The sequence below is a fragment of the Paramisgurnus dabryanus genome, chromosome 5, assembly GCF_030506205.2.
Source record: "Paramisgurnus dabryanus chromosome 5, PD_genome_1.1, whole genome shotgun sequence".
Lineage (NCBI taxonomy): Eukaryota > Metazoa > Chordata > Actinopteri > Cypriniformes > Cobitidae > Paramisgurnus > Paramisgurnus dabryanus.
Window position 1 is genome coordinate 49,268,313 of NC_133341.1, and position 13,004 is coordinate 49,281,316.

General features: G+C 39.0%; 1 protein-coding gene across 3 annotated transcripts in view; it reads right to left on the bottom strand.

Moving 5' to 3' along the window:
• zfpl1 (zinc finger protein-like 1) overlaps positions 1-13,004 on the bottom strand; it is a 136,421-nt gene that overhangs the window by 51,155 nt on the left and 72,262 nt on the right. For 2 of the 3 annotated variants that reach the window (XM_065284610.2, XM_065284609.2), the window contains exon 6: positions 7,156-7,326. The exons of the other annotated variant lie outside the window; for it this stretch is intronic. In XM_065284610.2, the coding sequence (XP_065140682.1) occupies positions 7,156-7,326 (171 nt within the window). The remainder of the gene's footprint in view (positions 1-7,155; positions 7,327-13,004) is intronic. 3 annotated transcript variants of the gene reach the window in all.

The following is a 13,004-nucleotide window of genomic DNA, read 5'->3' on the forward strand; positions in this document are numbered from 1 at the left end:
GGCTTTCTTTAGCCACAAGATAGTAATAATTGAGAAGGCTGAATTATGATGTGTCATCTACATGAATATCAGTTTACCATTATATCTCATAGGTGTGATTGGCAAAGGACAAAAAAGCAGGAAAATATACGGCACACCTACCATGACGTGGCGATATACATACGCATACACGCACACATATATCAAATGAAATACAGTTGAAATATAATTTGAGCTCAAAATTGATCGATCTGAGTGGCCAATCATCAATCTGTGTGGCCAAGTGCCCCCCTGACCATTATGTAGCCTTGCCACTGCATCAGACTGAACAAAATCATTTTGTGCATTTAAAGGTAAATACATCAATGTGGTGCATTTTGAGAGTACAAATAAGTGACTAGATCTATGAGGATTTTTATGTTCTTGTAAACAAATTTGTGCCCTTTTAGTAAAATCTTTGGTTGCATATGGTAATAATAATAATAATAATAATAATAATAATAATAATAATAATAATAATAATAATAATAATAATAATAATAATAATAAGGCACACAAGCCACATACACAACTTGATAAATGAGATTTGCCATTGGTCAAAACATGTTTAATGTTTATAGAATAATTAGTGGGGGCATTAAATAAAGATTAATTATTGATTACAACCTTTAAACGCTGAATTTAATGTGGATACTGTTACATTAAAGTTACTTAATTCAAATGTTGTGACTTTCTGAAAAGGCAGTCAAGAGCATTTGTCTTTTGCATAGCTCTTTGGCACAGTTGAGCTACGCGTTTCACACACACACACACACACACACACACACACACACACACACACACTTTTTTGCCAAAAGAACTATGCAAAAGACACACACACACACACACACACACACACACACACACACACACACACACACCAGATCCATGAATGTGTGTGTTTGTCATTACATTATTCTGTAATCGCAAGCATTACTGCCAGATTCACAAACCATTAAGAGTAGCAAATACAGGCGTGTGTTCGTCAGGATGATGTTGGATCTGATTCACGTAACTTATATGCGTGCGTGAACGTAAGTGATTACAGAATAATAATGCAAGCAAAAGTTTTGACAAAAACGCAACTTTATATTGATATTGCGAGACAGCATTTCACCTCGACCTGAAATCTGATATTTACATTACTGGCATAGCCTGATTTGAATCGGACAGTTTTGTCAAAGCAGAACACCTGGTGGGTTCTCTTAATTTTCTTACTACTAAAATGCTGTTTGTCTCTGCCTATTCCTTCTATCCATGCCCAGCGCCACTGATTTAAGTCCTTTATCAATTAGGTCGTCTTACCTAGGCTAGGCTTCATATACTTCATCCTGCTGACAACATTAACTTATGACTTCTCCGCGGCCGGGCGGCATCTGCAGGCTCTCAGCCACACCTCAAAGACCCCTTCCCATTCTACTTCTTATTGGCTAGTTTGTTAGTTTGGTTGAGAGTGAAAGATGTGTTCCTCTCATTCTATTTGTAGGCGAACGCATGATTTTTTTATTCGCAACCAACACCACACGCCCGAGATCCGACTGCAAGATCTTTGGTGAGCTCAGCTTTGAATAAAGTTTGATCGTGACAAATAAATAGACTACTGCGGAGTGATGTGCGGTCATTTATAATAGAGATCGACCGATATATCTGTTTCCCGATATTTTCCCCGATATTTAAGCATTTTCCAATGATCGGATATCTGTTTTGTAATATCGGATTGACCGATAAACGAGAGAATTTAGAATTGCGCGCTGAACGCATCTGAGGAGAGGAGCTCACAGCAGCAGCAACGTGCACAGCAAATATGAAGGCGACGCGACTTCATTAAAATGTCTTTGAGTATACTTACTGTGCATTAATGTATGTTATGTTAAATAAGTTGATATATTAAAAGCAATGTATGCAGATTGTCCAAGAATAGAGACGAACTCACAGAGTCACGCTGATCCATAAAATCCGGTACCAATAACGACGTAGCATTGCATTAATAAAACAACCATGAGTTAATGCTTTGTGGAATTAAAAACGCTAAATTAAATTTGTTTTTCTTTTATTTATGCTTATCATTAGCATCGTAAAATCACGTTCATATTGCTGTTCACTTAAGTTACCGGGGTTGAAGGCTGAAGCGCCACCACATGTAGCTAACTTTTAAAAAGATTTACCATATTAACATTTGCCAGATAAACATTATTTTGCTAAAATATCTAAATAAATGTCTGTGGATATTAATTAATTATTTATTACCTCCGCAAGCGGTCACAGTTTGATACAGTTAATGCGCGAGTAAATGCATAGATAAACAGCGCTGTCAACAGCCATTTCATTAGCTATAACAACAAAATATTAATTATTCTGACATCAAATAACATTACCAGTTAAGAAATTAAATGATATATAAGCCGTTTTGATTGTTACTTTCCTAAATGTAGTATTCCAGTCAGTGATAATATTTGTAAAATCTCTTTGATATCTATTGGTTAGATTGCTGAAGGCTACAGGTTGCTGGTCAAGACAAAGATATTATATCTCAAAAAAGGCACTTAATCCACCTGTTTTACTCTATAAACTATGTAGAATATGCAGCCAACTCCGCTATACTTTTCTCTCTCTCCTGCTCCGTTACCTGGCAACCACAAGCGTGAACTTTGGATCAGTCCATTTCTTACGAAATGATAGGGGTGTTTGGAATGGTCCATGTATTGGGAATATAGTTTCTACATTATTCATTAAATAAATATTATTATTCACTCTTTCAGACCCCTCTATTTATTACTTTGTATGCATCAGTGATAATGATGATTACTATTATTATAAGGGTTTGTTCAGTTCAGTTGTGTTGTAGTAATTATGTCAAAATCAGAAGTATAACAGTATATAAAAATCGGTTCAGCATATCGGTTATCGGGCACATAAGCATCCAAATAATTGTTATCAGTATCGGTTAAAAAAAAATGAGTATCGGTCGATCTCTAGAGATTACACTCCGGTACGTTCCGTTAAACACATGAACCCGCCTTCAAAGTTTGTATTTAAAATAGGGAGGTACAACCCCAAATCAGAAAAAGTTGGGACACTGTAGAAATTGTGAGAAAAAGGGAATGGAATAATTTGCTAATCTCATAAACGTATATTTTATTCACAATAGAATATAGATAACATATCAAATGTAGAAAGTGAGACATTTTGAAATGTCATGCCAAATATTGGCTCATTTTGGATTTCATGAGAGCTACACATTACCAAAAAAGTTGGGACAGGTAGCAATAAGAGGCCGTAAAATTTAAATGTACATACAAGGAACAGCTGGAGGAGGACCAATGTTTAGGAATGGGAATGTTGTCCCATTCTTATCTAAAACAGGCTTCTAGTTGCTCAACTGTCTTAGGTCTTCTTTGTCGCATCTTCCTCTTTGAGATGCGATGAATGCTTTCTGTGGGTGAAAGATCTGGACTGTAGGCTGGCCATTTCAGTACTCAGATCCTTCTTCTATACAGTCTTGACGTTGTAATTGATGCAGTATGTGGTCTGGCATTGTCATGTTGGAAAATGCAAGGTCTTCCCTGAAAGATACGACGTCTGAATGGGGGCATATGCTGCTCTAAAACTTGGATAAACCTTTCAGCATTGATGGTGCCTTTCCAGATGTGTAAGCTGCCCATGCCACACGCACTCATGCAACCCCGAACCATCAGAGATGCAGGTTTCTGAAATGAGCGCTAATAACAACTTGGGATGTCCTTGTCCTCTTTAGTCCGGATGAAATGGCGTCCCAGTTTTCCAAAAAGACCTTCAAATTTTGATTCGTCTGACCACAGAACTGTTTACCACTTTGCCAAAGTCCATTTTGAATGAGCCTTGGCCCAGAGAAAACGCATGTGCTTCTGGATCATGTTTAGATTTGGCTTCTTGTTTGACCTAGAGAGTTTTAGTCGGCAACAGTGAATGGCACGGTGGATTGTGTTCACCGACAATGTTTTCTGGAAGTATTCCAGAGCCCATGTTATGATTTCCATTACAGTAGCATTCCTGTATGTGATGCAGTGCCGTCGAAGGGCCCGAAGATCACGGGCATCCAGTATGGTTTTCCAGTCTTGACCCTTACGCACAGAGATTGTTCCAGATTCTCTGAATCTTTGGATGATATTATGCACTGTAGATGATGATAACTTCAAACTCTTTGCAATTTTTCTCTGAGAAACTCAGAAAACTATTTTTCGCCGCAGCATTGGGGGAATTTGTGATTCTCAGCCCATCTTGACTTCTGACAGACACTGCACTCTGACAGGCTTTTTTTATACCCAGTCATGTTGCCAATAGACCTTATAAGTTGCAAATTAGTCCTTAAGCTTTTCCTTATGTGCACATTTAAATTTTCTGGCCTCTTGTTGCTACCTGTCCCAACTTTTTTTGGAATGTGTAGCTCTCATGAAATCCAAAATGAGCCAATATTTGGCATGACATTTTAAAATATCTCACTTTCAACATTTGATAAGTTATTTATATTCTGTTGTGAATAAAATATAGGTTTATGAGATTAGTAAATTATTCCATTCCTTTTTTACTCACAATTTCTACAGTGTCCCAACTTTATCTGATTTGGGGTTGTAGTATAATAGATAATCCAAACAGCTCCGTCGAAAACGTGACGTCCTTTAGAGATGTTACCAATCGCTCGCTCGTTCCTCCATCAGCCAATGACTTCATGGAAAATATTGATAGACAAAACATGTATCCAATTATATAAAGAGTTCAACGATCTCTGTGTAACTTGTATGTATTTGACTTCATGCTGCGCTGCAAGAACTGACAGAGAGATGACGGTACTTTGACGTCATCCGACTGCGGCGCTGCATAAAGTCAGTGACGCAGCTGACGTACGATGCGGCTGACTGTTATTTGTTCCGCCTCAGCTTCTTTTATTTTTCTTTTGTTTTGTGCGGCCGAGCTTCGTTTACAGTCTGTGAAGACACACGCTATAAGTTTGAAAAAAAAAAAAACTTAGCAAACATGTCTGAGGAACAGGGCAGCCGCGTCACTACAGTCACGTGATGTCACGCTCGAGCCGGAAGAGAAGACAATGCTGAATAAAGTCATAATTCTTGCTATTTTTGGACCAAACTGTACTTTCGATGCTTCAACACATTCTTACTGACCCACTGATGTCACATGGACTACTTTGATGATGTTTTTATTACCTTTCTGGACATGGAAACCGTACATAGATTATCAATGAAGGGGACAGAAAGCTCTCGGACTAAATCTAACGTTAAAACATCTTAAACTGTTCCGAAGATGAACGGAGGTCTTCAGAGTTTAGAATGACATAAGGGTAAGTCATTAATGACATTATTTCCATTTTTGGGCGAACTATCCTTATTTAGTAGTCACGCTGTTCCCTTTGGGGGCGGAGGCGAAAACACAAGCTTATACAGTATGTAAATATACACACTAGAATCTCCGGAAAAACAAGCCTATTTCAACCACAAAATGTACGCTTTTAAATATACAAAAACTGCTCTCTAAAACATGGAAATGCTTCTTCATGATCTCAACTAACAGATTCTGCAATAAAACGAAAATCACAAATTTTGGAAAAAAAAAACTTTGTTTCTCATTTGCTCGAAACTTGTGCTGCCGACTTGTGTCACTGGTTTCCGTGACGGGGTCACATTTAGTTTATGTACATGATAGTTTATCTGAATGTAGTGCTATCAGTGATATTTACCCATCACTTATGTATGTAACGTTAAGCTTATGTGGTATTTCTGTGGACAATTTATTATAACAGCTGTTTCGAACTCTCTTACAGGCATGCATCCCTCTCATCAGTAGAACACTATGAAGTGGAAAAAACATATTCACACATTTTGAACATAAAGTTATATGGTAACATGAGCAGCTCTGTTGTGTATCAGTTTCTTAGTTTATACAAGTTAAGTTTTTGAATAGGATTTGTTTCCAAATAAACTGAAAATGTCCTACTGACCTTCATTTCAATTTTGATTATATTGTTAACTTCTTAATCTTACAATTTCTAAATCAATATATTGTTTTATGTGAATGAGTAGGCAGAATGATTGTCACATCTTTTTATAGAAAAAACTCTAGACTACTAGATTATGTTTAGAAAAGTCTTGTTAAAACATGTTTAGTTTTTGTGGACTTATATCAGTGACTTAAAAATTTTGCTTTTTTAAAAACAATGCATAAAATTTTTCTCTCAAAAATACAAACATGTACATACATCTAGCTCACATAATATTGTGGCCCAGATTGTGCTGATCGCATTGTTATGAGATACTTGCCATTATTATGTTTTAAACTAACTGAAAAAAAGACCAAATGTAAGAGCATGTCAGAACCTCTGACAGTGTCCCAAAATGATCGGACCCCAGAGGGTTAAGTGTATCTTCTTAAGGGACAATACTATAGAAATTATATTTGAATATATTTGTAGTCACTGTGCTGCTTGTATAGCAGTATAGATTTACTGTCTTTGGAAAATAACTTAACATAAAGCCATTATTGTTAAATGGCTAGAGTCATACAGAAGTTTTCCAAGACTGGTTTTAATAGGAACAGGACATGTCAGGTGCAGAAGCTGGCGTAAAAAACAGGTGCAAGAGTGCGGCCAACATTACTCTAGAGCAATGGTCACCAACCTTTTTATCCCCAACCTTGTCCTTGATGAAAGGCTAGATCTACCTATCAAAAGTGTCCAAGACTGAACCTACAACTTAAGGCATTTTATTTAGGCTAATTATATTTGAATTACATAAAATGCATTGATCAAATTTTGAAATGCCAAGAAAACTCATATTTAAAGTTTCCACTTTTAGTGTTGCAAAGTCAGTATGTCATAACACTGTGATACTTTCTCATAATAATGACTAGGTATCTCAAAATAATGAGAAACTTTCTCAAAATTAAACCTTATCATGCACAATGTGGTCAGAACACAGACAGACAGACAGACAGACAGACAGATAGACAATCAAAATCACAACTTTTTTTCGTCGGTCTTAGTACATGATGTAACTACAGAAGATTCAAGTTTTAACCAAGTAGAACGATGCACACGGTTAAGAATATAAATTATTTACATGTCAACACTGTGTCAGTGTTAATGAATACCTGTGTTAATGGTAACTGTGTCTGGAGTAGACGTGGTGCTCATGTTAATGGCAGAGTGATTTTGAACAGTCAGTTTTTCATTGTTGTGAATATTGTGGATGTGCTCCGTATCCTGTTGGTGTAGTAGACTGGTTGAGTTGGGGTCTGAGATTGCCATTTCCACTTCATGGGCTGCAGCACAGACAGAAATATGTAAATATTTATTAAAAGATTAAGTATCATTAGGGTTAAAGGTGCATAAAGTAGTCTTTTTTATATTATTAACTATAAAACTGTGGTCTATGAATCTAAACTGAAACTTGGCGAAGGCTAGGTTTTGGATTATTGATGCAATAATAGTGTAGATCAGTGTTCTTCACATTCAACCCTGGAGAGCCGGTGCCCTGCAGAGTTTAGCTCTTAATCAAACACACCTGATCAAGCTAATTAATATCTTAATGATCACTAGAAAATCACAGGTAGGTCAGGACTCAACATAAAGGACTGCCCAGTAACCCGGGGCCAGTGTGAGAGATGCTCGGGCCAGTAAAAAGTATTGTCCCTTGCCGATCGGGCCAGTGCTTCGCCCTCAGTCACTAAAATATTTTAGTAAATAAACTAAATTCTTAAGCAATGTTACCATCGAGACACTTTTAAGTTTCTTCTACCTTATTGGTTTTTGTAGACACTGTTGCGCATTCCGTCAGCTGGTAGAGCAAAGAGTTGTTAAGGCAGCGGTGCCCTCTAATTACAAGGACAAGAATTAGAGTTAACATTTAAAATGGACAATTGTCTTAATCAATGATGAATAAAATGTATATTTAGGGCCCGAGCACCGAGAAGCAGGCCAGAATGGCCTGCACCGAAAGGTGCGAAGCCCTATTGTTTTTGCTCGGATTTATTAGGGCCAGAGCACCAAGGAGCAGGCCAGAATGGCCTTCACCGAAAGGTGCGAAGCCTTATTGTTTTTGCTCTGATTATTATTAGGGCCCGAGCACCGAGGAGCAGGACAGAATGGCCTGCACCGAAAGGTGCGAAGCCCTATTGTTTTTGCTCGGATTATTATCATTAATTTTTTTACACTTTTGGGCAATTTGGGTGCCTTAACATACTCGAAAACTCTTGAAATTTGGCACAGACAACAGAGCCATCCGTCATTGCGACCTGACAAAGGCTGGAACACGGGCGTGGTGATCATGATGTCGAGACATTGTACTTGCTAAATTGCGAAGGGATTTTTGATATCTCGAACGGTTTTGACATGGCGAGGCGACAAATTCATGGCGAAATCAGAAAAACAGAAAGTGTCTAATATCTAAGGTAAAAAATGTCTTATTGTGATGACACGTGGGGTGTTTGTTCGTCTTAAGTTTCCGATCACATCAATGTGCCTACTGTGACTCCTGGGTATAGCGCCACCACCAGGCGCCAGGAAGTGTGTCAGTCACAAAGGTGGATTTTTTTTACAGTTCCATGCGATGTTCTTTTAAATACTCCTCCTAGAATGTTTATGCAATTGACATCAAAAGTGGTCAACATGATGCAGAGACATTGTAGATGATAAATTGCGAAGGAATTTTTCACATCTCGAAAGTTGTTCCCATGGCAATGCGTCAAACTTTACTTTTATTTCAGGCTTATTTAAGGCTCTTGGCGGGCTTAGATTAACTTTAAATTTGGCACACACATCAGAGTTGTCGGCTGTTAAGTGTTGACAAAAAGGTCAGATAAAGGCGTGTCTATTTAGTGGCTGACTAGCCCCCTTGTTTGTCTAAAATGTGGGGTTTCTTTTACCTACAGTCCCCAAATGGGTCAGTAACAACATTAAATAGCCCCTGATTATTTACCCACTTGAGGCCCTGGCCACCGTGCATCGTTTTCTCAGAGGCACCGTGTAGCGTTAAAAAAATGTGGAATGGCCAGAATGGCCTGCACCGAAAGGTGAGAAGCCCTATTGTTTTTGCTCGGATTATTAGGGCCCGAGCACCGAGGAGCAGGCCAGAATGGCCTGCACCGAAAGGTGCGAAGCCCTATTGTTTTTGCTCGGATTTATTATTTTTTTTATTTTTTATTTTTTACGTTTCGGGGCAATTTGGGGGCCTTAACATACTCAAAAACTCTTGAAAATTGGCAGAGATGTCAGAGTTGTCGGCCATTAGGACCCGGCAAAGGCTGGAACTCGGGCGTGGCAAGGGAGCTCTGTAGCGCCCCCAGTAATGCAAAAACAAACATTGTTGCACAGATCGGGCAAACATGTACGCACATGTACGAGAGTTGGTACGCATATAGTTCTCATCAACCCGAACAACTTTCGCCCTCTAACATTTAAGCTCCGCCCAACAGGAAGTTGGCTATTTTGGATTGTTTAAAATATGCATGCGGTGAACTTTTAAATACTCCTCCTAGGGGATTCATGCAAATGACACCAAACGTGGTGATCATGATGCAGAGACATTGTACTTGCTAAATTGCGAAGGGATTTTTGATATCTCGAACGGTTCTGCCATGGCGAGCCGACAAATTTATGGCGAAATCAGAGAAACAGGAAGTGTCTAATATCTAAGGCAAAAAATATCTTATTGTGATGCCATGCGGTGTGTTTGTTCGTCTGAAGATTCCGATCGCATCGATGTGCCTATTGTGACTCCCGGGTATAGCGCCACCACCAGGCGCCAGGAAGTGTGTCAGTCACAAAGCTGGATTTTTTTGACAGTTCCATGCGATGTTCTTTTAAATACTCCTTCTAGGATTTTCATGCGATTGACACAAGAAGTGGTCAATATGATGCAGAGACATTGTAGATGATAAATTGCGAAGGGATTTTTGATATCTCGAACGCTGTTCCCATGGCAACCTGTCAAACTTTACTTTCATTTTAAAGGCATATTTAAGCCTTACAGTTCCATGCGATGTTCTTTTAAATACTCCTTCTAGGATTTTCATGCGATTGACACCAAAAGTGGTCAACATGATGCCGAGACATTGTAGATGATAAATTGCGAAGGGATTTTTGATATGTTGAACGCTGTTGCCATGGCAACGCGTCAAACTTTACTTTCATTTTAAAGGCATATTTAAGCCTTTCAGTTGACGCCGATGTTCTTTTAAATACTCCTTCTTGAATATTCATGCGAATGACTACAGAAGTGGCGTACATGATGCCGAGACATTGTAGATGATAAATTGCGAAAGGATTTTTGATATCTCGAAAGCTGTTCCCATGGCAACGCGTCAAACTTTACTTTCATTTTAAAGGCATATTTAAGCCTTTCAGTTGACGCCGATGTTCTTTTAAATACTCCTTCTAGAATATTCATGCTATTGACTCCAGAAGTGGTCAACATGATGCCGAGACATTGTAGATGATAAATTGCGAAGGGATTTTTGATATCTCGAACGCTGTTCCCATGGCAACGCCGCAAACTTTACTTTTATTTCAGACATTTTTAAGGCTCTTGACGTGCTTAGATTAACCTTAAAGTTGGCACACACATCAGAGTTGTCGGCTGTTAAGTGTGCACAAACAGGTCAGACATAGGCGTGTCTCTAAAGTGGCTCACTAGTGCCCCTGTTTGTCTAAAATGTGGGGTTTCTTTTACCTACAGTCCCCAAATGGCTCAGTAACAACATTAAATAGCCCACTGATATTTACCCACTTGATGCCCTTGCCCACCGAGCATCGTTTTCTCGGAGGCACCGTGTAGGGGTAAAAACGTGCGAGGGCCCGCCATTGCTGCTTGCAGCTATATTTATTATTAGGGCCCGAGCACACCAGGGTGTGAGGACCCTATTGTTTTTGCTCCGTTTATTAGGGCCCGAGCACACCGGGGTGTGAGGACCCTATTGTTTTTGCTCCGTTTATTAGGGCCCGAGCACCGAGGAGCAGGCCAGAATGGCCTGCACCGAAAGGTGCGAAGCCCTATTGTTTTTGCTCGGATTTATTATTATTATTATTATTATTTTTTTTTTTTTACGTTTCAGGGCAATTTGGGGGCCTTAACATACTCAAAAACTCTTGAAAATTGGCAGAGATGTCAGAGTCGTCGGCCATTAGGACCCGGCAAAGGCTGGAATTCGGGCGTGGTAAGGGAGCTCTGTAGCGCCCCCTGTAATGCAAAAACAAACATTGGGGCACAGATCTGGCAAAAATGTACGCACATGTACGAGAGTTGGTACGCATATAGATCTCTTCGACCCAAACAACTTTCACCCTCTAACATTTAAGCTCCGCCCAACAGGAAGTCGGCTATTTTGGATTGTTTAAAAAATGCATGCATTGAACTTTTAAATACTCCTCCTAGAGGATGCATGTGATTGACACCAAACGTGGTAAACATGATGCTGAGACATTGAACTTGCTAAATTGCGAAGGGATTTTTGATATCTCGAAAGGTTCTGCCATGGCGAGGCAACGAATTTATGGCGAATTCAGAGAAACATGAAGTGTCTAATATCTAGGGCAAAAAATATCTTATTGTGATGGCATGCAGGGTGTTTGTTCGTCTGAAGATTCCGATCGCATTGATGTGCCTATTGTGACTCCCGGGTATAGCGCCACCACCAGGCGCCAGGAAGTGTGTCAGTCACAAAGCTGGATTTTTTTGACAGTTCCATGCGATGTTCTTTTAAATACTCCTTCTAGGATTTTCATGCGATTGACACAAGAAGTGGTCAACATGATACAGAGACATTGTAGATGATAAATTGCGAAGGGATTTTTGATATCTCGAACGCTGTTCCCATGGCAACCTGTCAAACTTTACTTTCATTTTAAAGGCATATTTAAGCCTTACAGTTCCATGCGATGTTCTTTTAAATACTCCTTCTAGGATTTTCATGCGATTGACAGCAAAAGTGGTCAACATGATGCCGAGACATTGTAGATGATAAATTGTGAAGGGATTTTTGATATGTTGAACGCTGTTCCCATGGCAACGCGTCAAACTTTACTTTCATTTTAAAGGCATATTTAAGCCTTTCAGTTGACGCCGATGTTCTTTTAAATACTCCTTCTAGGATTTTCATGCGATTGACACCAAAAGTAGTCAACATGATGCCGAGACATTGTAGATGATAAATTGCGAAGGGATTTTTTATATGTTGAACGCTTTTCCCATGGCAACGCGTCAAACTTTACTTTAATTTTAAAGGCATATTTAAGCCTTTCAGTTGACGCCGATGTTCTTTTAAATACTCCTTCTAGGATTTTCATGCGATTGACACAAGAAGTGGTCAACATGATGGCGAGACATTGTAGATGATAAATTGCGAAGGGATTTTTGATATGTTGAACGCTCTTCCCATGGCAACGCGTCAAACTTTACTTTAATTTTAAAGGCATATTTAAGCCTTTCAGTTGACGCCGATGTTCTTTTAAATACTCCTTCTAGAATATTCATGCTATTGACTCCAGAAGTGGTCAACATGATTTTTTTGACAGTTCCATGCGATGTTCTTTTAAATACTCCTTCTAGGATTTTCATGCGATTGACACAAGAAGTGGTCAACATGATGCCGAGACATTGTAGATGATAAATTGCGAAGGGATTTTTGATATCTCGAACGCTGTTCCCATGGCAACGCGTCAAACTTTACTTTCATTTTAAAGGCATATTTAAGCCTTTCAGTTGACGCCGATGTTCTTTTAAATACTCCTTCTAGCATATTCATGCGATTGACTCCAGAAGTTGTCAACATGATGCCGAGACATTGTAGATGATAAATTGCGAAGGGATTTTTGATATCTCGAACGCTGTTCCCATGGCAACGCCGCAAACTTTACTTTTATTTCAGACATTTTTAAGGCTCTTGACGCGCTTAGATTAACCTTAAAGTTGGCCCACACATCAGAGTTGTCGGCTGTTAAGTGT